This window comes from Pelobates fuscus, chromosome 12 (genome assembly GCF_036172605.1).
Source record: "Pelobates fuscus isolate aPelFus1 chromosome 12, aPelFus1.pri, whole genome shotgun sequence".
NCBI classification, from domain to species: domain Eukaryota; kingdom Metazoa; phylum Chordata; class Amphibia; order Anura; family Pelobatidae; genus Pelobates; species Pelobates fuscus.
The window spans coordinates 10,030,299-10,055,779 of record NC_086328.1 but is presented as its reverse complement, the minus strand read 5'-3'; the positions used below and the strand labels follow the sequence as shown (position 1 = coordinate 10,055,779).

Here is a 25,481-nt window from a genome sequence, read left to right as displayed (position 1 = left end):
ACTGTGATCTGTATTTTGATCACTGTAGGCAGTGATCGACTGGCAGGGAAGGGGTTAATTTTTATTTGGACTGGGTAAAGGGTTTATTTTTTTAAATTTTTTACTTAAATGTTATTAAAACTTTTTTTTTAACTTAATTTTTTAACTTTTTAAAGCGTATTTTTAAACTTTTTTTAACGTTAACCCCTAGTTAGCGTAATACTAAATCCCCCAATTCCCCACTAACTTCCACCCTCCCCAGCTAGCTAAATTTATAATTTTAAAATATTTAAATTAATTAATAAAATAAATTGAACCCCTGAGGGTTAAAAAAAAAAAAGAATTAACCCTCAGGGGTTAAAAAAAAATCAGATCTTAGTAAAATGTAATCCCTGCCAATTGATCACTGTAGTCAGTGATCAATTGGCAGGGAAGGGGTTAATTTTTTATTAAAATGGGTAAAGGGGGGTGGGATTTTAATTTTACTATATTTTCTTTCCACCAGGGGGCAGGATCACTGAAGATCCGTCTCCCTGCACTTCACACAGAACCAGGAAGTGCAGGGAGGCGGAGGTGAGTATACACAGCACATGTGCCCGCTCTGGCATGCTGTCAGAGCGGGCACATGTACTCTGACAGCCCGATCCGGTGCTCCCGGTCTGCCTCTAATGCAGAGGCAGACCGGAGCACCATTAACCCCGCGATCGCCGCGATTGCGGCGATCTGGGGTTAATTTTAACGGGTGACGGACGAGGTCCGTCACTCGTCATTAACGCATTCCCCTGAGTGACGGACCTCGTCCGTCACTCGTCGTTAAGGGGTTAAACCATGTTTCCTTTGTACAAAAGCACAACGGGGTTGGGGCTTATAACATTGTATAGATATTGCCTTTAAAGAGCAGAGCTATGTAAAATCTTGCAGGAACAGCAGTCTATATTTTTGAATATTAATTTTAGGAGCTTTATCTATACAATACATTGAAGGGTCATTCTAAGTACTGCACCAAAACCTTTACATTATGTCAGTTTAACAGTACGGTGTACCCAGTCCCCCTGCTGAATTCAAACTGCACCAACTTGTAAGAAAGCTACCTATTAATAAATCTTCTGATTTCACCCCCCGAATGTAAGTTTCGGATACTGTGGGGTATATCGCTCAACTAATACTTGTAGTGAACTGAAACTGGAATGGCGCATTTAAGATAAAATGGTTTGGATTTATTGTCCAAGTTCTCAAAGTGAACCTATAACCATTTAGATTTCAATTCCCAACAATCTGATTCAGTGAACAGATTGCTGTGAGTAGTTTGCAGAGCTTGTATTCCCAATAACATGACTTCTCCAGTCAGCTATAATCCAATGATGAGGCAATATCAGGGCAGAGATTATTGTTCTCCAACCTGTGCCAAGCCGAGGACTGATTCCAATCCTTAGTATTGACATTAAGCATGTACATCAGGAGACCTTTACGTATTCTGAGTGTGATCCATCACGTTAGTATTCCCTTCATGTCGTAGATGTTAACTGCCCTCCATCTCTTTCACAATCAGGCAATGCATAATGGCAGGATAGGTTATAACTGCCGTGGTGAAAAGCTTTGAAAATTCCCTTTGGAGGAAAGTGAGTGAATTGAATCTTATGACAGCCACGAGATTACCAGAGTTTGGATTTGGTGCTGCTCAGGCACAGGATTGAGGGAGAAGTGATGGCCGATCAGTTATTAGTAGAAGCTGCTCTAGATAACAGCCCTGGTGCCCTACAACCAAACCGTAAGGACTGCTATTATTTGTATTCTGAATATCACGGTGTGATTAGCAAGCGTGCGAACTGGAATTCGATTTTTACACCCTTGTTAAATTGTAATTTTATATGTAAAATAAATTTGCAGAATGATAATTGTTTGGGATTTACTTAACACGCATTGTTGTTCGTTCATTCTTCATTAGGCTACATGCAGGTGTTAACATATATAAACAAGGGGTTCACTTTCTTACAAACATATTTTTTTAAATAATTGCAAAGTATTAATATGTGAAATGACACGCATGCATGGTTTTGTTGTGCTTTATTTGAAGCCATGGGCAGATTCACGGTAAGATTTGATGAGAACAATGTTTTTTACCTTCATACAGCAATGAACAAGCGGCGGGAGTAAATTACATTTTACAATGAGTCAACAAATGCGAATGTATGAGGAATTTTAACATTTGTGCCTTTACTTAAAAGTTGTAAAAACGAACCTTTCGTGCAGAATTGCTACAAATTAATAGAATACAACTAATTATGTATAAAGAGTAAATCTGTGCATTGGTTTCCATGGTGACCACTACACTATTAGAAACTGGCCCTAGAACTATTTCTACATAACCCCACATAGAGAAATAATGACAATGATGAAATATTGTCCTCAGCAAGCATTATGTTAAGTGTGCCAGGGCCTGCAGGCTTCAGTGATACTATGGGCACCAAAATAACCTTAGCTTAATGAAGCTGTTTTGGTGTATGGGTCATTCCCCTGCAATCTCTGTTATTTAAGAGTTAAATCACTGTATTTATGCAGCCCTAGCCACACCTCCCTGCATGTGACTTACACAGCCTTCCTAAACACTTCCTGTAAAGAGTAATCTAATGTTTACAATTCCTTTATAGCACAGTCTAATTTAGACTTTCTTGGCTCTGGTTCTGTTAATAGCCTCCAAGGTCCTGCAGGAACCACCTGTGTGTGATTAAAGTTCAATAAAAGTAAGATCGATCCAAAACAACTATTTTTCTTTCTTATATGTTGGCTGCATCGTTCACAGCCATGAGAGGTGTGACTAGGGCTCCATAAACAAAACAGTTTCACTGCTCAATTCTGTCATTTAGTAGTTAGACTACAGGGTCATAATCTATACACCTGAACATGCACAGGTTTGGACATGGTAATACTCCAGGCTACAAGACATGGAGTCCACCAGTGAAGCTGTGGGTCAGTTACATGATTTAAATGATTGAAATCCCATATTTATATTGGTTTTTGACAGGGTAAACCAATTGTTTGTGTTTTCATTAATTACTGAAATGGGAGATGTGTGTTTGACCTAAAAGATTAACAGTACAAAGGTCTAAACATTCTAATCTTTATAAGAAGCAAAAACTAGAATAAACAAATGTCACATTACGGCCTCATGACCACTGCTGTCTGATACAAAAGAAATAAAACACAGGGTCCAGAAAGTATGAAATGGTTTCTGGCTTGTGATCCCCGTAACATCCAGTCCATTATACAATGCAATAACCATGCTGGATATTGTAGAACACTGGATTGTTAGTAGTTCTTTGAAGTGGTTTCCTCAGGCAGGGATGTAACGGTTGGTGAGATCTCTAGCACTGCATACCTGAAGATGGCCTTATCACTCACACATTTACCAATTACAAGCTTGCATGATTTAACACTGAAAGGTGGGAAGATGTATAGGGAGTTTTGGCAGAAGGAATGTTTTAGATTCTTTTAGTGATTTTTTTTCCCCCTGAGTTTTGTCACACACGTCTGGTATAAGTACAAATGATCCTCTGTGTCACAGAGCTGCAATCGTGCAATAAGAGTTCGAGTTTTCCATTCTTTCAAGCCAAAAACATTGTCTATAATACCTCCTTTTTAGCAATGACTGTGCGGGGCAGCAGTGGCATGGAGGGTCCTGTGGCAGCATTAAACTTATATTCTTCATTGCTGGAGCTGACAGGAGGTGACGGAAGAGCCGTTTCTGGAGAAGCTAACAGAAGAGATACTTTAACAACTGATCTACCACGCAAGGCATGTCAATAGAACAATTCTGTGAACCCATGAGACAAGTCATGGTAGTGCTGTCCAACTGACTTTGCTCTTTGTTAGACAACGTTGGCTTTATCGGCGTAGTCTGATAATATGATTACTTACAAGATGACACCGTTCTCTACACGTTGCAATGTTCAATTCATGGCAATTTGGCATTTAGTAATAAAACACCATAGTCATTTTGGAAAAAGTCTCCTAATCCACTAGTCAAAGATTGTCTATCTTAGCAAAAATCATACAATTCAAGGTTTAGTGAATAAGCCCATATGTAACATGATTTTCCAGGACTGGACATATTAAGGGGCGAGTAGATTTTAGTACTTACAGGATGAAACGGAATGTATAACAGAGTGAAGGTTGATGGGGTGAATGGTGTGTCCTGGTATTAATTCAAGGCTCAAGCTGGAGTTTCCTGAATGCATATACTGTCCTTCCATTGCAGATCCTACAACAGAAACCGTTCAGTGTATAACTCATTCTCATTGGAAGCAAGATTTTATGTCATAATTCTGTAATTACATCAGGGCTCAAGCTCTGACAGTCAGAGAATAAGCCATACATCGTTCCTACTCTGCTCCAGAAGGTGCAGGAAAAGAAAACCGCAAACACTAAACCAACTGTAAGGAAGTAAAACGCAAATTACTAAATTTCTATACAATATTTTTGGCCTATATTTTACACTTCTTCCAGCTTGGCAATAAAAGCCATCAAAATATCCCAGAATGGTTCTAGAAGTCAGTCCTGCAAATTGACTCTAAAAGCCAAGACCTTGTATTCATCTGTGTATAATAGATACTAGGAACAGCAGAAATACTCACAATTCTGGAATCCTTGGAGGTGATCTGAGTCCTGGGTACTTTATTTAGAACCCCAGATACCAAGCAACATTTCAATGACTAACTTATCTCGATGAAGCTCCTCTGGTGAAATGTCGCTTGGTGTTTCGATTAATAATAAAGGGATTACTCGAATATTACAGTGTTGGACATTTTCGAATTTCACAATATGACTGCTAAAACCAGCAGGGTAGTGCTGTCACAAAGTCCCTTAACACCCTTATATACAAGTTGAGCTGGGCCACCCAATCTTTGCTTTGCAAGCTGGGAAAGTAGTTATGGAAATACGATGAAAATTCACCAGCATGATGATATGAATCAGTGGATCACAAAGCAGCAAACAGTACGAAGGAATCGGCCCCCTACTAAAACACGTCAGTACTGTTACTAGATAAATCGAATACGTGTCTTTCAAATCCACAAAATACAGAGCAACAGATTCCCACCAGCATTAAGTCTTAAAGTATTACACATAGGAGGATATTCGATTCTAAAGACAGACATTACGCCGTCAGACATTACACCAAACAAGGTAACACTTGGAAAAAGTAAAAGGAAGTAATAATTAAAATGAAATTCAATAATCAGGCATGCAGAGAGGGAAAGCGTAATGGGCAGTGCAGTGTTATAAAAAGTAAGAGTAACTGCATAGTTTGACAGATGATTGTACCTCCCAAAAGCATTTCCTGCAGTAAACTATCAACCCTGGCAACGCCAAAGAGTTTAGCGAATTGAACTTGCTCGATCATCTGCCAAGTGATGCTCTGAAGAGGCGGCAGGAGGAGAAGGATGTCGCTGAACCTTCCTCTGGAATCGTACTGCCTGTCGTTAATATAATCCTCCAGATTTACCTGAACCTGGAACCGCATGTTCTTTACTTTGGACTGCTCACTCAGGCCTTTACAATCTAGGATAAATAAAAAGATGGCGTCGGTCACTGCATAGAGTAATAAATAGATGGGTCTGAGAGTTGCTGAACAGGTGGGATTTAAAAGAAATAAAAAACAGGTGATGGCAGATTATTTACTCGGACTAAACTTGTAGGCCATACTCTGATATCTTGCATTAATCACTATGTTAAATGACAAAGTTGTTCCAAATGGATAAACTCTAATTTTCTTTTTAACACGGTGACAGCCTCGGATCACAGTAGGATGTAAATCTCACATGACTAGAGAGCAAAATTAACTTTAAGGATAATTAAGATTTGCAAAAAGCAGCTGGAGAGTTAGATTGCTAAACATGTAATAATACCCCAAATCCCCTGGCTGTCTGAATTAACCACCATTCCAGCTGTGCGCATGCCGCATCACACTGAGATTTAAATATCTCTTCAAGGTCTGGCTGAATATCCTAGGTTATAAACAATATGGACGCCAGAATCACCCCGTAACTGGCTTCGATGACCATTCATTTGCATAGCAGTTATTTATTATATATATTACAGACACACAAACTCGTACTTACCGGGATCGAAGAATATAATGGCTTTCAGGCAGGCATATTCATTGTCATCTATCTGAATATCGCACAAAGGTTTCACCAACTCATCCAAAATCCTGGTGGCAACACGAGCAATTTCAAGTTCTGGGCAATGCATGGGGATAATAAAATCATTACCTGCAAGACAAGGAAACCCCGTGTATTTCATTAATTTCCACGTGGTATGTCCCTCCGCCACAGACACATTCGTGCTCGTCTCTCTCTGTAACGGCCTTCTCTCCTCGAGCACCACACATTGCTGCAGGTCTAGACTCAGTATGGCAATGCTAGCAAGGGGTATATTCACTAAACGCTGAACTGTACAGACTTACAAAATGTAGATAACGCTTTTTCTTATAAAGCTTGTTGATTTTTTTGCCTACATTTTGCAATTCAATTTTATATGGACTGTAATGGGATGTTTAGTAAATTAACCCTATACAGTCTAGATATATAACTGTATACACTGCTTCGGGCCCGTAATATGCAGGGTCATATCGTATCTTACCCAGTAACAGAAAATCTTTGTAAGGCAGAGAGCGTTTGGCAACTCCCAGGAGGAGATGGGCCCCGGCATGTGCCCGCAGCAGGGCAACCTGTGAAGAGTATAGAGGTAAATGCACCCACTGTGTGAAAATTTTACTACAAGACTAATGTTTCTTCTCCCAGTAAAATAGTGCATTTGGCTGGCTGTGTGTTGCAGAACGCACCCATCTGTTTGGGTCCCTGTAGGGTTGAGCAAGGTGCTGTATTATCAGATTACAACAAATTTAACTGGGCTATTATTAATCCAAAATGGGGCATTTTTCTTTATCAAATTCACAGAGACAGTTTACAATAACCGTAACATCTACATTGAAGAAGGATTGTGACATTCTCTACATTCACCACCGAGAGTTTAACCCCTTAAGGACCAAACTTCTGGAATAAAAGGGAATCATGACATGTCATGTGTCTTTAAGGAGTTAAGGAGCTGTGACTTCACTAACTCTCCCCAGCAACACCTGAGTTTACCTGATCGTCCAGGAGAAGTTCACAGAAGGCTGGGATGTATTTTGCCCATTCTACCAGCAGGAGGAGCTGCTGCTTCATCGACTCACACACATCACTGATGGTGGCTATTTTCTTCATTGCAATGTCAGCTCCATGAAGTGGACTAAGCGAAGTGAACTGGATAAAGAAAGTTTAGATTACAGTCAGCAGTGTCAAACAGAAGTATTCTGAGGCCATCGGCAATAAAGCAAATATCAATTAACAAAAATAAGGGACAGAAAACAGTAAAACGATGTGTAACCTTGTCCTGCACTTAACCAGACAGCTGCATGATTTGTTTAATGCTAGCCTTTTCCATTTGCAAGAGCAGAATACTATCTGAGTGATGAATCCCCTGAGAGCTATCTGTATCGATAATTTCTCATTTCCTATTAGTGCAGAGCACATGCACGCTGCCGAAAGACTGATGCATAAACAAGTAAAGTGTTTTTTTTTTTTTAAATAAATTTGTATTTGCCACTAATGAAATGTAGTTAATTGTAAACCGTGTAATTCGTTTGGCAGCCACAAGGTGGCGATGAGAACTACAAACTGGATTTAAATCAGATAGGAAAAGGCACAACAGCAAATGTTCTATGTTTGAAGCAGACCTCTCTGAAGTCTGAAGCACTCAGCCTGTGCCAGGAGTCCTGATACTGCACAGATTACTGGACAACCCCGTCAACTACAGATTGTCACAAACGGGCTGGAAAGTAAACTTGATGGCATCTGTGAGGTTTAAATGCTTGTAGGACACAATTTGCATGCCAATGTTTAATGGATTTTACCTTCTCCAGCATAGTATGATCCCCTGTCTGATGCCTACCAGCCAGATGCTCTACCCTTTCTGATTCCCTGCATGTTGCCTACCAGCCAGATACCAGCTCTGTCCCAGTCCCGGTGCATTGCTTACCAACAAGATGCCCTGCCCAATGCCTACCACCCCGATGCCCTGTCTTGTCGTATACCCTGTGCAATGTTTGATCGGCATTAAAGGCCATTGTTTGTACAGTGAAACTAGCTATTAACACCAGCCACCCTGGCAGGGTATAAATATTTATATTTGGACTTTATGCCTTCTTTAGCTATATCCATTAACAGAAACATACCCAGTCCTTCCGTCATTAAAACAGCCAAACTCTATCAGGACACTGTACATACCTTTAGCGTTTGACTGTAATCCTAACAAAAGTGGAGGTAACAGAGAGCGTAATCTTCCGACAGCTCTAAACAAGAGATACACGAGCATACAGTATTCATATACTGAGCATGTCTTGGAAACCTTGTCCAATTCCTCCTTTCCTGCCATGAATATACTGCTCAATAACAGGAAAACAATGGCCAGTAGTGGAACGTCTCTTGTAACCCTAGGCAGAGGGTCTATGGTTTCCCCACCTCCTGCCTATGGTTTGATCATTTTATAGAAAGCATGGCTATATCTTCCAGTATACAGTGAGTTCCCCATATTGATTGTTCGATGCCTCATACGTCCAGGATCTAAATTCACCTTTGGTGGTTAATGACTGCAGGTGTGCGTGAAATACCATAAACTGTCTGCTACCGCAGCTGCATTGTAATTTTCACATTTAGCTTTAGCAGAATGGCAAAAGGAAAAAAAAAAAGTTTTAAAGTCATTTTATTTCCCATAAGGCTCTGCTTTGGAGCTGTTCAACTGAACAAAACTAAACAAACAAAAACTGAAATCACTCACCTGATGTACCATTGATTCAGCCTGGGTCAGAATGCTAATCGATAGGGAACCATTTTCTTCATAGCTGCTCCTGCGCATACTGATACGATCGCGTTCATTCTGCACCGCTGCAAAGAAGAAAATATTCCCGTTACAGAAACACCACTGGCTCCATCCTGCCATTAAGGGCACTCCGTACTCAGCTCATTGTTAATTGTCTTCAACTAAACACGGCTACGAATTACGTTTGTTCTTTTTGCTTTATGTTCTTTTAGATCATGTAATAATACAACCCAGAAACCCTTCTAGCTGATGAGAATCCTGGAAGCAATACCAACTTATAACAGCAACTGCAAGTCAGGTCTACTAGGTGCCCGAGTTCATGAAGAGAGTGCTGCAACGTGGTGAGCCCCAACTCTGACTCCAAAGAGAGAGAACTGGATGGACCACTGATCTAAGTGAAATCGGAGCCTGCACAGGGCCTGAATGTGTAGACTTGGAGGAGATTTATACGACTGGACATTTTGCCTATTGGATGGATCCCACCACCCCACACATTGGAACTTTTACCATCGTCTGAAAAAAACAAAAAAAATCAGAGCTCAGAGTACGGAGACCTTAATGCATGAGCCATTATGAAACTTGTCTCCCTGCACCGTACATTGTCCAGGAATAGGAAGAGCGGAGCTGGGTAAAGGAAGGAGAGCCCATCAGAAAATGTTTGGGTTCCACTGTACAATAACACTACAGGAACACTATAGTCACCTAAATTACTTTAGCTAAATAAAGCAGTTTTAGTGTATAGATCATTCCCATAAAATTTCACTGCTCAATTCACTGTCATTTAGGAGTTAAATCACTTTGTTTCTGTTTATGCAGCCCTAGCCACACCTCCCCTGGCTATGATTGACAGAGCCTGCATGAAAAAAAAACTGGTTTCACTTTTCAAACAGATGTAATTTACCTTAAATAATTGTATCTCAATCTCTAAATTGAACTTTAATCACATACAGGAGGCTCTTGCAGGGTCTAGCAAGCTATTACCATAGCAGGGGATAAGAAAATCTTAATTAAACAGAACTTGCAATAAAGAAAGCCTAAATAGGGCTCTCTTTACAGGAAGTGTTTATGGAAGGCTGTGCAAGTCACATGCAGGGAGGTGTGACTAGGGTTCATAAACAAAGGGATTTAACTCCTAAATGGCAGAGGATTGAGCAGTGAGGCTGCGGGGGCATGTTCTATACACCAAAACAGCTTCATTAAGCTAAAGTTGTTCAGGTGACTATAGTGTCCCTTTAAAAGAACACAAACATGTATTCCAGACCCTATTGTGTTAACATAATCTAGTTCTCCTGCGCCCCTAAATAGAGTAAAATATTACTTTTATTCAAGTCTGCTGCTGCTGGCTGTGCCCTTGATCTGTCTACTTGGCCGATATCATCAGAAGTGGTGATATGAGCCAATCACAATGCTTTCACATAGGATTGGCTGAGGCTGTCAAGGAGGCAGATCATGGGAAGACCCAGCACAAGTCAAACACAGCCCTGGCCAATCAGCATCTCCTCATAGAGATACATTGAATCAATGCATCTCTCAGAGGAAAGTGCAGTGTCTCCATGCAGAGGGTGGAGACACTGAAAGACAGTGCTGCACATTGCACTGCCCCGGGAAGTACCTCTAGTGGCCATCTGAGGAGTGATCAGTGGAGGGATCCCTTGGCTATAATGTAGACACTGCATTTTCTCTGAAAAAAAAAACTGTGTTTACTGCAAAAAGCTTAAAAGGGAATGATTCTGCTCACCAGAACAAATACAATAAAATGTTGTTGTTCTGGTGACTATAGTGTCCCTTTAAACATACAGGGACATAAAGCTATAACTATCAAGGTTATAATAGGCACTTGTGCCAAATAATTCATGTTACATTTATAAAGAACAGAGATCGCTCTTTACTGCAGTTTCAGTACTAGGACATCATTGGCATAGTTTATACAGGCTTAAAAAATTTTTTTTAAATCAATATATGTGGATACACTTGCACAATTCTAAAGAAGTGATCCAAGCTAATTACTTTCCTGATAATTTCTTACATCTTAAATTCTAAGTATAAGCATCCAATTAATCAGATTATCTGAGAGTATTGCGATATACCCTGCCACATTTCACTCTAGTGTAATTAGGATTACGTTTAATCTTCGAGTACGAGAGGCTCTTAATGGTTAGAGCTATTGATGTCTATTTTTACCCGCTCACATTCTTTGAAGTAGCAGAACCCCACACAGCCAGTCTGTTAAACATTATCTATCATTGGATTTGGCTCTCTTGAGATATTTATTGCACCTGTAAAATAAAGGATAGGTAAATCTATCCCATTCTGCAATGCTGTGCAAAAATACAGGGAAAAACAAAACCCACACCACCATCATCTAGTGAGCAAAACCCATTTTACAATGTTAAAATCTTGCACTTGGCATATTATCATTGTGTATTTAATCTAGCCTGCAGAGGGGTTAGTTGTGCCAATAATGTCCAACTGACAGTCTTAGCAGAGTGGCACTGGCAAGGTTTTATAAAGTAACTATTGCTTAGTATTGTTAATATCCATTGCTCAGAAACTTGAGTGACCCCAAGCAGACATGCCCTGTGCCAATTACACACTCCTAATCCTTACTGTGCCCGGATTCCACAATAATATTCCTTCTGCAAATTCTTCCACAGCAATCGCCAACAACACATATAAATCACTGTATAACTAGGACAGTTATGGGGGTAATTAAATTGCCTGTTTCATTTCCAGTCATGTCAGGGGTAGCGCTCTCAAATTACTTTAATGTCAACGGTTTCCATCACAAACAGTCTAATGCCTGAAGAGAAGGCAGTAAATGGAGCGTTTGGACAGGTCTCGGGGGCTCAAGCAGATGTTCTATATCATAACGCTCAGCAATGTGACCTGGCACACAACACACTGCAAAAACAGGCATCACGAGGCTTTATCCCTCAAACCAGGCTTATTTCTTTCACATGGAGATTTCAGTGAATTGTTTTCTTACAAATGTTCCAAAATATCGCTAGCACTATGGTGAGCTTTGGTGGAACTAAAACACCTACTGTTATATACATAAAAAATGAGAAAGTCAAGCATTTTAAAAAGAAATGTAAAAACCATAATGTGATATTGCCAGCAGGTTTGCAACAAAAATATCATGCAGAAAAAACAATACATATATTTAGACTTAAAACTTTCCTTTATATAAATATACACAGCAAGCTTTGACGAAACACTTCAGGTTCCTAAAAATGCCATTGGGCCGTCTTATCGCTCAACCAGCTGAACTAGAGGTGAGCATTGACAAAGAACTCCAGTGAGATCACGCAAACCATCACTTGATGGCTTACAGACAACAAAAAACATCAAAAATCAAGGTTAAAGGTTCATTCACCCCCTAGGTTGACACAGCACTGACTGTTAACACTATTTGAACTTTTCTTATAAAAGGGACAGTATCTAACATTCCAGACTCCCGCTAAAGGAAACGGACAACCAGGGCATGCTTAATTGTCAAGATAGTGTATTTCCATTTTTAACCCTAAGCATCATCTGAGAGCTATAAATCCTAAATGCCATCAGATAAGAACCATAGGGGTATGTGATTAGTGAATAAAAACTAAACTAACTAAATGTATTCTTAGAAAAACAACAGTTTGTTCCATATACACAGACACCAGTCTCAACCAGAAAATATCCTGATCTCCTTAAAAAGAGGAGTTTTGTTTAAAAAGCTGTGTGTTCTTGTACGGCATTCTACATAAACCAAATAGAGACCAGCACACTTCCCTTCAGGTATTAACACTCAGAGGACAAGCACGCGGAGAAAAGCTGCAAGTGGTTCTTGTGTGGTTTTGTAACAGCATACATCTAGTACTAGGGGGAAATGTGCAACACTGTGAGATCCCATCTTATTTTCCTTTATTATCTTTTTAATCCCATGTTCAGCAGCTTGTTAAAGTCCTAATCACACAAGCTGTCCCCGCCACAGCCCTTAGTGTGCTAATCGACATTTCCTGGAACCTCTACAATGCTAAACACTAATCATGAGTAGGGGTAGTGGGAGTTCTGGATGGGACATAATGCCTGTTCTTGACTAGTTTCCTGGCTCAAAGTCCCACAATGTCTCTCCCTATAGTCAGCCTGGCTCCAAATAGGCTGTTCCACTTTTAAAGTGATGTATTTTTAGAATTATGTTTGATCTGGCATTATGAATTTTCCTTTAGAGCTTGTAGGCAAAGGGATCCACGACTCTCAGCCCCTTGCCTGCTTCTGGCTCATTTCTTGGCTACCACCACAAGGAACCTTCTCCAAGCCAACTTAATACATGACTCAGGATGGCGGAGGCCATAGCAAGCATCGGGTTACCGGTCTATACACACTGGATTGAGTTTACCACATTATGGGGGGGGGGGGGGGATGTTTACATGTTCGACCAACCTTCTTTCTTCATCCCTGCCCGGAAACACTTCCGCAGGCGACAGTAGCGACACTGGTTTCTCTTGTCTTTGTCTACAATGCACTGTCTGTTGAACCTTTGGAAAGAAAGATTAAAAATAAGAGAAATAAGTTTTATATGGAAGTAGAATTGTTGGATTGTTACTTAACCACAGCTAAGTGGGAGAAGAAGGATTGGTTATGGGAAGGAATGTGCTGGTGCCGTGCGGTTAACATAGAATATCAGATATAATGATGTGTTACTCATAAAGAACTGCTGATAAAGACAATAATTAAGGAAGACGGAAGACTGTACAAAAAAAAGTACATTCTAGTTTACAAGGACACTTTGAGCAACATAACCATTGCGGCTCAGTGTCTACTGCTCGGTGTCCACTGGTTCTGTATCCTAGTTTAATATAAAACTGTTTAGAAGCCCTAAGTGGAGTGACTGAGAGGGACATGCAGTCACATCTATTGATCTTCAATATAATAGACACACAATACAAAAGGAGCAGGGAACCCTGGAATATAATATTAGTAGCACATTATATAAAGGAAGAGGGACAAAATTTCCAAGTCCGTATCCAGTGACAAGAAATACTATTTAACAACAAAAGGACTAAATCACAAAATCTGCTTCTCCAGATGAGTGAGTAATAAGGTGTGGAGTGGTAGCTAGTTCCTTCTTAAATAATAACTGTCTGGAAGATGTTACTGGTACATTTTACTCACAATATTTCCTAGCACGCTAAATAAAATGATCCGTAAACATGGATGGCACGTTTTCTAAGCAGTTTGTTGTACAGCAGGGTGTATGGTAAACCTGAGGTCACTTTACCGGCATGTGTACACGTGATTCTTGCGAACGCTTCTACGGAAGAACCCTTTACAGCCATCACAGCTCGACGCTCCGTAGTGTTTTCCTGTTGCTCGATCTCCACAAATGGCACACAAAGCATTTAAGCCATTGCCAAGCAAACCAGCACTGGCCGCTTCTACAGAAATAATCTCTGGGGATAAAAACAAAAACAAAAAACAGAATGCTAGTATTTACTACAAAACATAGAACCTCCATATGCACATGTATGCGCACACACCCACTATTGTGTCACTGTAAAATCACCCAGATCTCAATGAAGTGGTCTGGGTACCATATGCTTGCAGTTCTAATACCGCAAGTGAAAACATTGCAGTACTGCAGGAATGGAAACATTTACAGTGCACGATTAAAATGCCTCTAGTGAGTGTCACACTGACAGCCATTAGAGCCGCTTCCGCAGAAATAGTCAATCAAAACTTGGCTATTTTAATCAGATGGTCTCATGGAGACCCCTTGACAGACATAGCGTGGAGTTTTGCTGCGCATGCGCACTAGCCTCCCAATGCTTTACTACAGGAAAGCATTGGATTGGCTGAGATCTGTAGCCTTGATGATCTTAGCCAAGGAGGTGGCACTGGCCATGGAGATGGCACCACGGCACAGGAGGAAAGGTAAGTTAGACCTACTTTTTCATACAGAGGCAGTAATTAGTAGTGTTGGGAATAAACATTTGTCTAGTGTTTCTTTATGTAAGTTCTAAAATATGCTGCTGTACAGATTTCATATAAGGCAAATAAATTAGAACCCCCCTTACACACATTTGAGTGTCTTAATAGGTTTTTCATCTCTCGCATGTTTAATAACACATGTTGCTGTCAAAGAAATGTCATCATAGAAGCAGATCCAGTCATGATGTGGAGCCCACAATGGTGGAAATGTGCATTTCATGGATGGATCAATTCATGCTTAAAGGCTTAAAAAAGCTGTCTTATCAAGCAGCAGGTCATTGTAATGGCAGCCTACAGAAATCTGTGTTTGAAATCTGCAAAATATATAGCAAATATATAAGTCTCTAATTATAAATTAAATATAGGAAAATCTCACATTATGCCCATTAGTTTGGATCGAAAGTAGATTAATCGACTATCATGTGAATATCCATTTGTGTGGACTCAAGGCTTCATATATCTTGGAATTCACATACTCCCAAATATAAGAGATATGATGGTTAAACAAAATGTTGAAATTTAATTTAAAGAGACTAGCAATACATTGCTGAAAGACTGGAAAAGCATTGTAATTTCCTGGTTAGGAAGAATAAATATTTTTTAATCCTAATCTAATCTTAAAGTTTTGTCTGGATCGTGAGGGTCCAAACTTTTGGCTTCCCTGGGCCGCCTTGAGCTTAGAAGAATTGTCTCGGCCCTCACATCTATCACACACACATATATACTATAGTTAATGTATACAAGTAGTAAAACTTTAGAAGCCCTTTTCTTAATTTTGATATTTCAATGCTAGATAACTCCCTTATTTGTTATCCTTATTTGGGATTGCCATATTTAAGGATACCAAATTAGGGAGCTAGCTCCTAAAACATACACACACACACACACACACACAATCACCGACATACACACAATCACTGACAAAAGTCTCACTGATACACATAAGGTACTTAAGAGGTCCACCCAGCCTCCATACCTTGCTCTGGGAAGGCTGGTGTGGATCCTCGATCCCTGGTGGCTAGTGGTTGCTGCTGGGCTTACATCTCTGTGCTCTTGCTGCACAGGTCCCACGCATGCCCACTAGTGATGCTGATGCTGGGATGATGTCATATCCTGGCTGCTGGCTCACTGCAGGGTGTGCGAGGGAACTGTACAGTATGTAAAGGGCTCCCTGCCTCCCTCTCTGCCTGGAGTGCATTACTAGTGGTGCCTGTGGGCCGCTGGTTGGACATGCCTAGCCTAAATTGTCTGGTATGGTGGAAGGATGGTAGAACAGCTAACAGTTTTTTGTCTACGATAGAAACTCCACATCTAAGAGATTTTTATGATAACTAGCTGAGATATAGGAAAAAAAACAAATTGCTGGACAAAAGATCTATGTATAGTTTTATCAGTACTACCAAGCACAACTTAATAGACCTACAATTACAGAATTGGACTAACTCACATGGAGGATAGTGGACCTAATGGAGGGACACAGAATTAGTTATTTCCCACAGCTACAGACGAGCTTCGACCTGCTCTCAAAGGAGATATTTACTTAGTTGAGATTAAAAAATTATTTGGCTTGACTGCTTTGTGTTGGAGAGGATGTGGCCAAAAAGGGACCTATACACACATGTGGTGGGATTGTCCAGAGGCACAAAAATATTGGAAACAGGTCGCGGAATTATTGCTGGATATCTTTGATAGAGAGGTCAAGCTAGACCCCTGGGTATTCCTTCTGGCCAGATCTATGGATGACTGGTCCAGAATGGACCAGAATCTAATACACAAAGTGAACTTGGCGGCCAGGAGGGCCTTAGCTCAGGTATGGCTACAGAGAGAGACTCCCCCACTCAATATGGTGATACAAAAAAATCAAAAATACACTTATCATGGATAAGTTAACCGCTCGGGTCAGGGGTACTATTAAGAAATTTGAAAAGGTCTGGGGCCCGTGGATAGATAGCGGAGTGGGCGATTAGGAGATGGGTGGGATGGGCTCATTCCCCCAATACCCCCGTCTCTTTAACAAGCTACTGAGATCGACAAAACCACTCAAACTAATCTCCTATGGTGGGACTTTAAGGATCCCGCCAGGAGGTTTACAGGGTACAGCCTGCCCCATAGGGGCTATGATACCCGTTAAAATATGCGGTTACACAGCGACTAGGCCGCCTAGACTAGCTAGTACCATCATTGGAGATTCTCTGTAACACTCCCCCCCCCCCCCCCATTCCCGCCCTTTTCCTCCCCATCCTTTTTTTCTCCTCCGTCCCTTCTCTCTCTTTTTTTCTCTTTTTAACTCAAAGGTTTAACGTAAACCTTTTCTGTCTATTACTATATTTTTCTCTAAGTCTGACTGACATCTAAACCTCGACCAATCCGCTTGCTAAAGCCTTACACCAGCTGTGATAAGACACAGGATGCGGCAGGTTAAACACGGCTAGAATGGCAATGCAACTCTGGCGATTCTGTACGATAGGCTGGTCCACTGACATTGCTATCCTACTAGGGCATCGTATAGGTCGATGAATCTAGGCATCTTGTATGAGTAACATGTATACTATAGTCAGTCAGGTTCCTTGGTTTTATCTCATTTAAAAAGCCTGGTGGGACACCATTGATGTATAGACTTTCACAGTCAACAAGCAACCTTCCGCTAAACGTGCTTAAAGTTGGTTTTATGAGTCTACACACATACTTGCCTCATACTAATGTTGATATGTGTTCGTTGTAATGCCTACATTTCTATTGTATTGTAGATTTCATTGTGGTGTCTGACCTTGAAATAAATAAAGAATTAAAAAGAGCTCTCTGAGATAGTAGGGGGAAGATCTAGAGGATAATATGCTGGTAGCACTTATAATATACCGAGATTTACTTTTCAGAAAATATATTTAATAATTCAGATGATGGTGGCTACAGAAATTGCAATATCAAGATATTGGCTTCAACAAGATGTACCTTCATGGTCCTATAACAAAACCAGCTTAATTATCAATACAATATGGATAGAGGTATTTAATTTCAGCTTGGGAAAATATATTGTCACCCTTGGAAGAATCTTTAATAAGTTTAACCTACTTATTTAATGTCATCGACTATCATTCACCATGATTTTTGGATAGTTACGATCCGGTGCAGGCATTGTCTTACGCCTAGACAACATATATTTAATCATCTAGCTGTAATCATCTTTTTCCCCCATTCAGTATTTAACTCCCTTATTTGTTATCCTTATGCGGGATTGCCATATTTAAAGATACCAAATTAGGGAGTTATTTACTAAACACATACACAAGTATAAACACACACACACAATACACAGTTACAGACACCCACATACAATCCCAGACACACGCACCCACATACAATCACAGATTGGCCTGTAGGCAGGCAGTTTGTATGCTTTCTTTCTTCTTGATTCATAGAATTTTAAATTGTATACTTTAATGTATGTGTATGTATTGCCTTGTGCAAAAAAAAAAAAAAAAAAAAATCTCTGCAATAAATAGATTAAAATAAAAAATAAATCTACCAAAGAATAGTGCCCCCTGTACTGATTTATGCACCCTGCATGGCATTCTGGGAGAGATGGGGAAATGCAATTTTTTTTAGAGAACTGCGTCTGGGGCAAATACATACATTCCAAACAATGAAGAATCTCCAAAAGTATCAGAAATGATTTATTATTTTATTAACCAACTCAAACTGCAGTATGATATAAGATCCGATATATAGTAACTGAATAAACCAAACCTTGGGTGTTTAACAACATGAACTATGTTATCAGACCAGAGAAATGATTTATTTTATTATTAAATAATTCAAACTGCTGTATTATATAAAATACAATATATAGCGACGGAGTAAAGCAAACCTAACACACTATATTATCAGATCAGAGAAATGTATCCACCATGATCTAAGGTGGAAGATCCGTCGATAAGACGATTTCTATCACTGTGATGATAAAGTGCAGTACTCACTACACAAGTGACTCAGTTCTGCTGATTTCACGCTCTACCATCCATCCAGGTTTTATGGTTTATTAGCCTGCAATAATCATAAATATGACTAATGGAACCAAAGATCACGTCAGATTCAATTACAGCGGCTCATGAGTCAGAACGAGGCCTTTCCCATCCAATCTTCTCCTTACTGAAAACAAATATGGCTTCTGACAAACTAAAAGATGCAGTTCTCATTTATCCTAGTGAGGAGTTATCAAGGTGACCTGCACATTCATTACCAACTGAGCAAACACTCTACCATTCACTGTCAGCAACTGTTACCCTTTAAATGAGCAGTCAAACACTGAGCACATCGAGAAACAACCAAAATAAATAAGTAAAACCCAGATCTTGCAGGGCGATACTGTGTTCGATATATTCCAAGATACAAACTTTCATTACAACTCGTCTTTTCATAGCTGCCAGGCTTGAGTTAGAAGCAAACATTCTGAGCAATGCCTTGTACAAAGAACCTCTATAGAGCACTAACGAAGTGGTATTTATGGAGCAACATCTCTGACCTGTTTATATTTTCACTCCAGTGAGAGAATCTTATAAACTTCAGCATAGATTATCTAATAAAATTGCAGATTCGTTATACAATTAACATAGAACAGGAGAATTACAATCATGTTCGGACATTACCCTATCTTAGCATCATGGGAAATGTAGTACTAAAAGGTTAGTAAGTGTCTTTGTACATCTCCGCTAATAAAATTATTCTTACCAAGGAATATCTATAGGGAACTAAGCACCATCACCACTGCAGCGTATTGTTTTTTGCCACCCAAAGAGAATATGGTAAAATAATGGTAACTAAACAAGCACCATCACCACTACACACCATAAGGGTTGTTATAACTACCAGCCTGCAGGTCAAAGTAAAACAATAATATACTGCGGTCACAATGAAACCTGGCTTTAAGTCATAGGAGTTACCCTGGAGACAGAACCCCCATTACTCTACTAATGCGCAGGGGGTAATACGAAGATCACCATTTAATGACATTTACATAACATATCCAAAGAAGCCCATTCTCATTTTTACATTGAGGAAGGGTTTGTATGTATACGCTATATATGAACGGCATTAGATGGTGTTACTGTTTTGACACCTTAGCATAACACCCTGCATGTTTTTGTTTTTTTGTTCTGCTTTGAAAGGACTGTGCTATCAGTAGCTCCCTAGCCTGGACTCCCAGGCTGTATTATAATCCCTACGTACGGCAGTAACCTATTCACTAGGTTTATTTTTCCTATCCAAACTGTAAAATAATATCTATACATTTAGCTCACTGCCATCCTTTTCAACACAGCAAGGTTGGCTATTTTCACATTTGTCAATGTTTTTAAAATAACAAATTATTAAAGGCCATGTTTTAAAGGGACTTTCCAGTGCCAGGAAAACAAATCCGTTAAAACCCCTTCAGTGACTTACCTGAATCCAGCGCCGATGTCCCTGGGCGCAGGATCAGGCTCCGCCCACGCTCCTCCCTTGCCGATGTCAGCCGGCGGGGTAGACCTAATGCGCTGTGTGGCAATGGCCGCGCGCGCATTAGACCACCCCATAGGAAAGCATTATTCAATGTTTTCCTACAGGGATTCAGGCGACACTGGAGGTCCTCACACATAGTGTGAGGACGTCCAGCGTCATTTAAAACACTTTTTATGTTCTAAGAACACGCAAGTCCCTCTAGTGGCTGTCTGATAGACCGCCACTAGAGGAGGACTTAACCCTGCAAGGTAATTATTGCAGTTTATAAAAACTGCAATAATTACACTTGCTGGGTTAAGGGTGGTGGGAGCTGGGACCCAGACCACTCCAATGGGCAGAAGTGGTCTGGGTGCCTGGAGTGTACCTTTAATGCAGGGGTTCCCAATTAATTTTTCCCGTGGAACCCTTTGACATAGTGTATCAACATAGTGGCACACAGATACACACACCTTGACACAAAGTGTGTATGTATGTATCTATCTGTGTTTGTATGTGCCAGTGTGTATATCTGTGTTTGTGTGTGTATATTTTATATATATATACACAGATACACAAACTTAGATACACACAGCGACATACACACACTTGCACCCACATATACACAGTGACAGGATACACACAGGCCCTTCTAATACACTGATACATACTGGCACATACACACACTCTTTGACAGACACACATACACTCTCACTGACAAACACACACTATTTGACAGACACGAATACTCTTTTGCCGACACACATAAAAACCCATATACACTCTCATTGACAAGAACAGAAATTCTCACTGACAAGCACACATTTGCTCTCAATGACAAACACACAAACACATACAAACTCCCTAACAGACACACATACAATTTATTTGTTTTAACATTTTACTCCACCCAACCCCCCTACCTTTAGGAGTGCTGGCATGGAGTCCCTGGGGTCCAGTGGGGCAGCTGGCATGAAGTCCCTGTGGTCCAGTGGGGCTTGCTGCAGCTTGGCGGGCGGGCGGCCAGACAGGTGAGCGGTGGAGGCGGGCAGCGAGGGAGCTCTGATCTCCCTTGCGCGCCTCTTAGTGATGCCGGAGCGACATCATATTTCGGCATCACTGCTGTGTGCGCGAGGGAGCTGAGCAGGGAGATCAGAGCTCCCTGGTCGCCCGCGGCCATTTTGTTTTTACATTTTTTGACGGAACCCCAATTTGTGTTCCGCAGAACCCTACCAATTGGGAAACGCTGTTTTAATGTATCCAGGAACAACGGACTTTAAAACAAGAATGGTGTACCAGCCAGTGATATTCAGCGTACAATAATGCCTAATAACATGGGTGGCTCACAAGCCAATAAAACTAATTCGGTAATGGTGGGCAAGTCGTATTCCAGATTCCTATGCAAATGTTTTGGGAATAGCAAACAAGTCTGTGTGTTCCTAACTGCACTAAATCCTTGACTTGTGCATTTTCTATGAACCAGATTATAAGATGTGTTTACATACATACACACGTTATGTCTTTAGCAAGACCTCCGATAAATCTGTGTTTCCTTAGTGTGATACATATTTGTGTATCAAAGTTGTAAAACGGGGTAATTACTCAAGACAAACAAACTATTTTCCAAACAGCATTGCACCAAGTTAGTAAGTAACTGATTAACAATAAAGCAAATATTATAAGTAACCTGACCCTGGTATCAGTGGATCAGGCACAGGAGATCACCCATTTCAGCAGACCCTGAATCTGTGTACAGAGAAGAGATACCTGCTTTAACCTTTTCAATGAACCAATAATTCTACAATCTGACCCGATAATAGGGGATAAAATCCCTCACATCCATTAAAAATAAAACCATATCGTATCCCATCAACAGCTTGTTTGGATATAGGGAATTTAGAAGCCGTGACATTATGGGGACCATGTACCTCGTCACTAATGGGCATTCAGTGTACATACGATACATTGTCATGTCTCCAGCAAATATAAATTCAAAGGACATACAAATACTCTACATTGAAGGGCTAACACGGAAACGCAATGCACTTTGTCTGTCATTGCTTTAAGTGTTTCTGTAGTGTAATGGGCCAATGCTTGAAAAGATAGCTGATACTGCCACATGGTTTTTATCCAATTATTACACATCATGTAAACATAAATGATGACTTTTTGGGATAATACATTTCCGAGTCTGTCACATTATCCAGCATCTATCTGAATTACATGGATTATCAGTGATGGCTAACCTTGACACCATAAACTGTTTCTGGACTACATTTCCCACGATTCCCTGCTAGCTTTTAGACTCTAAAATTCTCTAAACTCTAAACTTATTAAAATTCTTTAATAATAGGTCACACAACAGCTAGTCACAGTATATTATAATGTGGATTCGGCTAACTAGGTTACACGCACTTCTTATTAAAGTTTTATTTTGGCACTTCCTTGCTTTAGTTGGCTCTTTGCCCACGATAATATGTATATTTTGTATAATTGATATGTGTAAGTGACAAAAAGTATTCTAAAAAAAGAGAGAAATTATAAAGGCATCTGTACTTTAAACTGCGTCCCCAAAACAAAATTGTATGATTGTTGAATCACAACAAAAACGATTGCATATCGAAGGGAAGTTAGCATTGTTATGATGACCTTACTATGTACGTATTTTTGACTTTCTCCCTCTTTTCATTCTGTACCACCATAAACAAATGCCTCAATAAAAGAAAGCAGGACAAAAAAAATTCAAGATTTTCTATAAGGTACAAACAAAAACGGTCTCAAAAAGCCCGTTTTAAAAGATATAGGAGGTAAACATTTGTTCTACTGTCAGAAATCTATTGATATCGGCTCCAAAAACAATCCTCGCATCTCTTTTATCGGTTTTAATTTGATGACTGTAATAGACTATCATTTAGAATTCCTAAACTGCAGCACAATAACTTGAAAAGCCAAGTTTGTGGAATATAAATATATTTCACAAAGTATATATAAATTAAACCGAGAGGGTTGCACTCACCTGAACATGCACACGTTATAGGGTGCTGCTAGGGTCAATATATACAACATACAAAATACACAATCCAGCGCACTCACTTATTCACTAAACAATGATTTCAAATCTCACAGATTGTAATAGTTTTATTTAAAAACACCTCACCTAGGCAAAAAATAATGGGGGTTTAGTTACATTATGTGATCATATATTTTGCATAAGCCTGCCACAACGTCAATCTACTCTAGCAGCAGTGTTAAACACATACACACACACATATATATATATATATATATATATATATGTTTATTGAAATTATCTGATTTTAGGAAAGCATAGAAATAGCATTATCAGCAGTGTAAATAAATGCCTAAAACAAAACCCGAATTTGTAGAATTTACACAAACAATGTTACATCTGTCATAAAACAAAACAACAAGTAAACAAGAAGAAGTAATGTGTTGGGTTTCACTTGTAGCATTTAATGTACAATTATAATTAACTCTGTGTCTATAATAGGAGGAGGAAAATCTGGGCCACAACTATTAAGGGAAAATCTGGGACAATGTGATAAATTGACGCAAACAATGGATTGAATGCCAGAGTGGCTTATCAACTAACCACACTGCAGATCTTTAGAAATATAGATAACTGCTATGTTATCCTAGAGATATTTACAAGAAAAACGACAGCAACATGCTGCAGGTATTGTGAGCAAGAAAAACTCATTGACGATTATTTACAGTTATACAATTACAGAGTTCAAAAGCGATTCATCAATAACTGCAAGTGTATCGGTATATTGTGGACACATTTTATGTAAACAGGAGTCTAATAAAATATTGCAACTGCATTCTGTTGTTATTTTTAATAAAAAATAAAAAAATCTAACAAATGTGTTTTTCTTTATCAAAAAAATTAAATAATAAAATAAAAAAAAAGTAATTTTAATCGATGTACAAAACAAAATGGATGACCGTATAGTAAAGTTGGGCGCTGCACAGACCTCTAGTACTGCCACACCAGTAATACATTCAAAACAAAATATGTGAGCCAACCGTTACCATGCTGTGAGCTCCCTGCTGTGCACAAAATAAAATCACATTGGTTTTGGGCAGTGATTTTTGTGCACCCAGCCAAATGCACACATACATACTACCTACTCATACGAATATAAACAAAACTATGTGAAACAGCGTATCCTAGTCTGTATGAAATACTAATATAAAAGGAGGAGGATACATGCCGTGATAGTGGATTTATAAATGTTCATATCATTTGAGCCAATTGTAACGTGACATTATACTCAGATTTAAAGCTTCTTACAATTTCATATTCTACACATTATAATCATTAAACAATAGATCACACACACACACACTGCGGGAAGTGAAATGAGGATAAAGATTCTTATCACAGTACCCACTGTCCATCAATCCAATACATGTTGACAGATATTCATTATTATGGACAGATAAAACTTAGCACTTAGCCCAATACATTCTAAATAATCGTTTTAATGAGTCCAGTTAGAACTATGCATGAAACAATATCACCAACACTTAACTGAAAAAAAATTAAATCTCGACAAAAGCTGTCTCCTAATATACTATTGACATAATTATTACACTCCACGGTGCATGAATTAACTAGTAGAAATGAAATGAAATAATTCTTACAGCATCGCAAGAGACATGGCGGCCACAGAAGGTAGTCTCATACTGAATACCTGTTAAAACAGAAGTGGCCGATAGCACTATGTATGTACACAGCTATTCCTGCTATTGACAAGCATGGCTAACTTACCGGCACTAGTTGGTAAAACCCGAATATTGTCAAATTCCAGCATGGTGTATGAGGAGTCCAGGGTTTCTGTGTAGTCTGGCATTTCCATATCCATCATGGCTTCGCAAAGCTTCATTATTAGTCAACAAGGCCAGGTCAAAGCAAACAGCCTAACTGTCAATCACCTCAGTAGTTTCCCGTTTAGAGGGGAAAGCCGGTTACTGCAAATGGCTAAAAATCAATGATTGTCATAGCAAGCGGAGCTGCAGGGGGGAATGACAGACGCAGCTCTGCCTTACCTGCTGTGAAAGCCCTATCCACCTACTAGGAATACGTGTCATATTATGGTTATATGATGCAGATAAGGCAC

At 39.6% G+C, this 25,481-nt stretch overlaps 1 protein-coding gene across 1 annotated transcript; it reads right to left on the bottom strand.

Moving 5' to 3' along the window:
- Nucleotides 1-2,465: 2,465 nt before the first annotated feature.
- LOC134578330 (hepatocyte nuclear factor 4-beta-like) lies at nucleotides 2,466-25,481 on the bottom strand. Its single transcript, XM_063437315.1, has 10 exons — nucleotides 25,133-25,481; nucleotides 14,156-14,327; nucleotides 13,318-13,412; nucleotides 8,854-8,960; nucleotides 7,125-7,280; nucleotides 6,619-6,706; nucleotides 6,096-6,248; nucleotides 5,299-5,535; nucleotides 4,118-4,237; nucleotides 2,466-3,730 (listed from the first exon to the last, which is right to left on the bottom strand). Exons 1-10 carry the CDS (start codon nucleotides 25,245-25,247, stop codon nucleotides 3,600-3,602), a joined length of 1,374 nt encoding a protein of 457 aa, XP_063293385.1. The 5' UTR covers nucleotides 25,248-25,481; the 3' UTR covers nucleotides 2,466-3,599.

Coding starts and splice junctions, on each gene's coding strand:
- LOC134578330 (XM_063437315.1), bottom strand. CDS start 25,247: ATGAAGCTTTGCGAAGCCATGATGGATATGGAAATGCCAGACTACACA. Junction 6,707..7,124: donor AACTTCTCCTGGACGATCAG/GTAAACTCAGGT, acceptor TACTCTTCACAG/GTTGCCCTGCTGCGGGCACA. Junction 5,536..6,095: donor CATTATATTCTTCGATCCCG/GTAAGTACGAGT, acceptor TATTTATCCTAG/ATTGTAAAGGCCTGAGTGAG.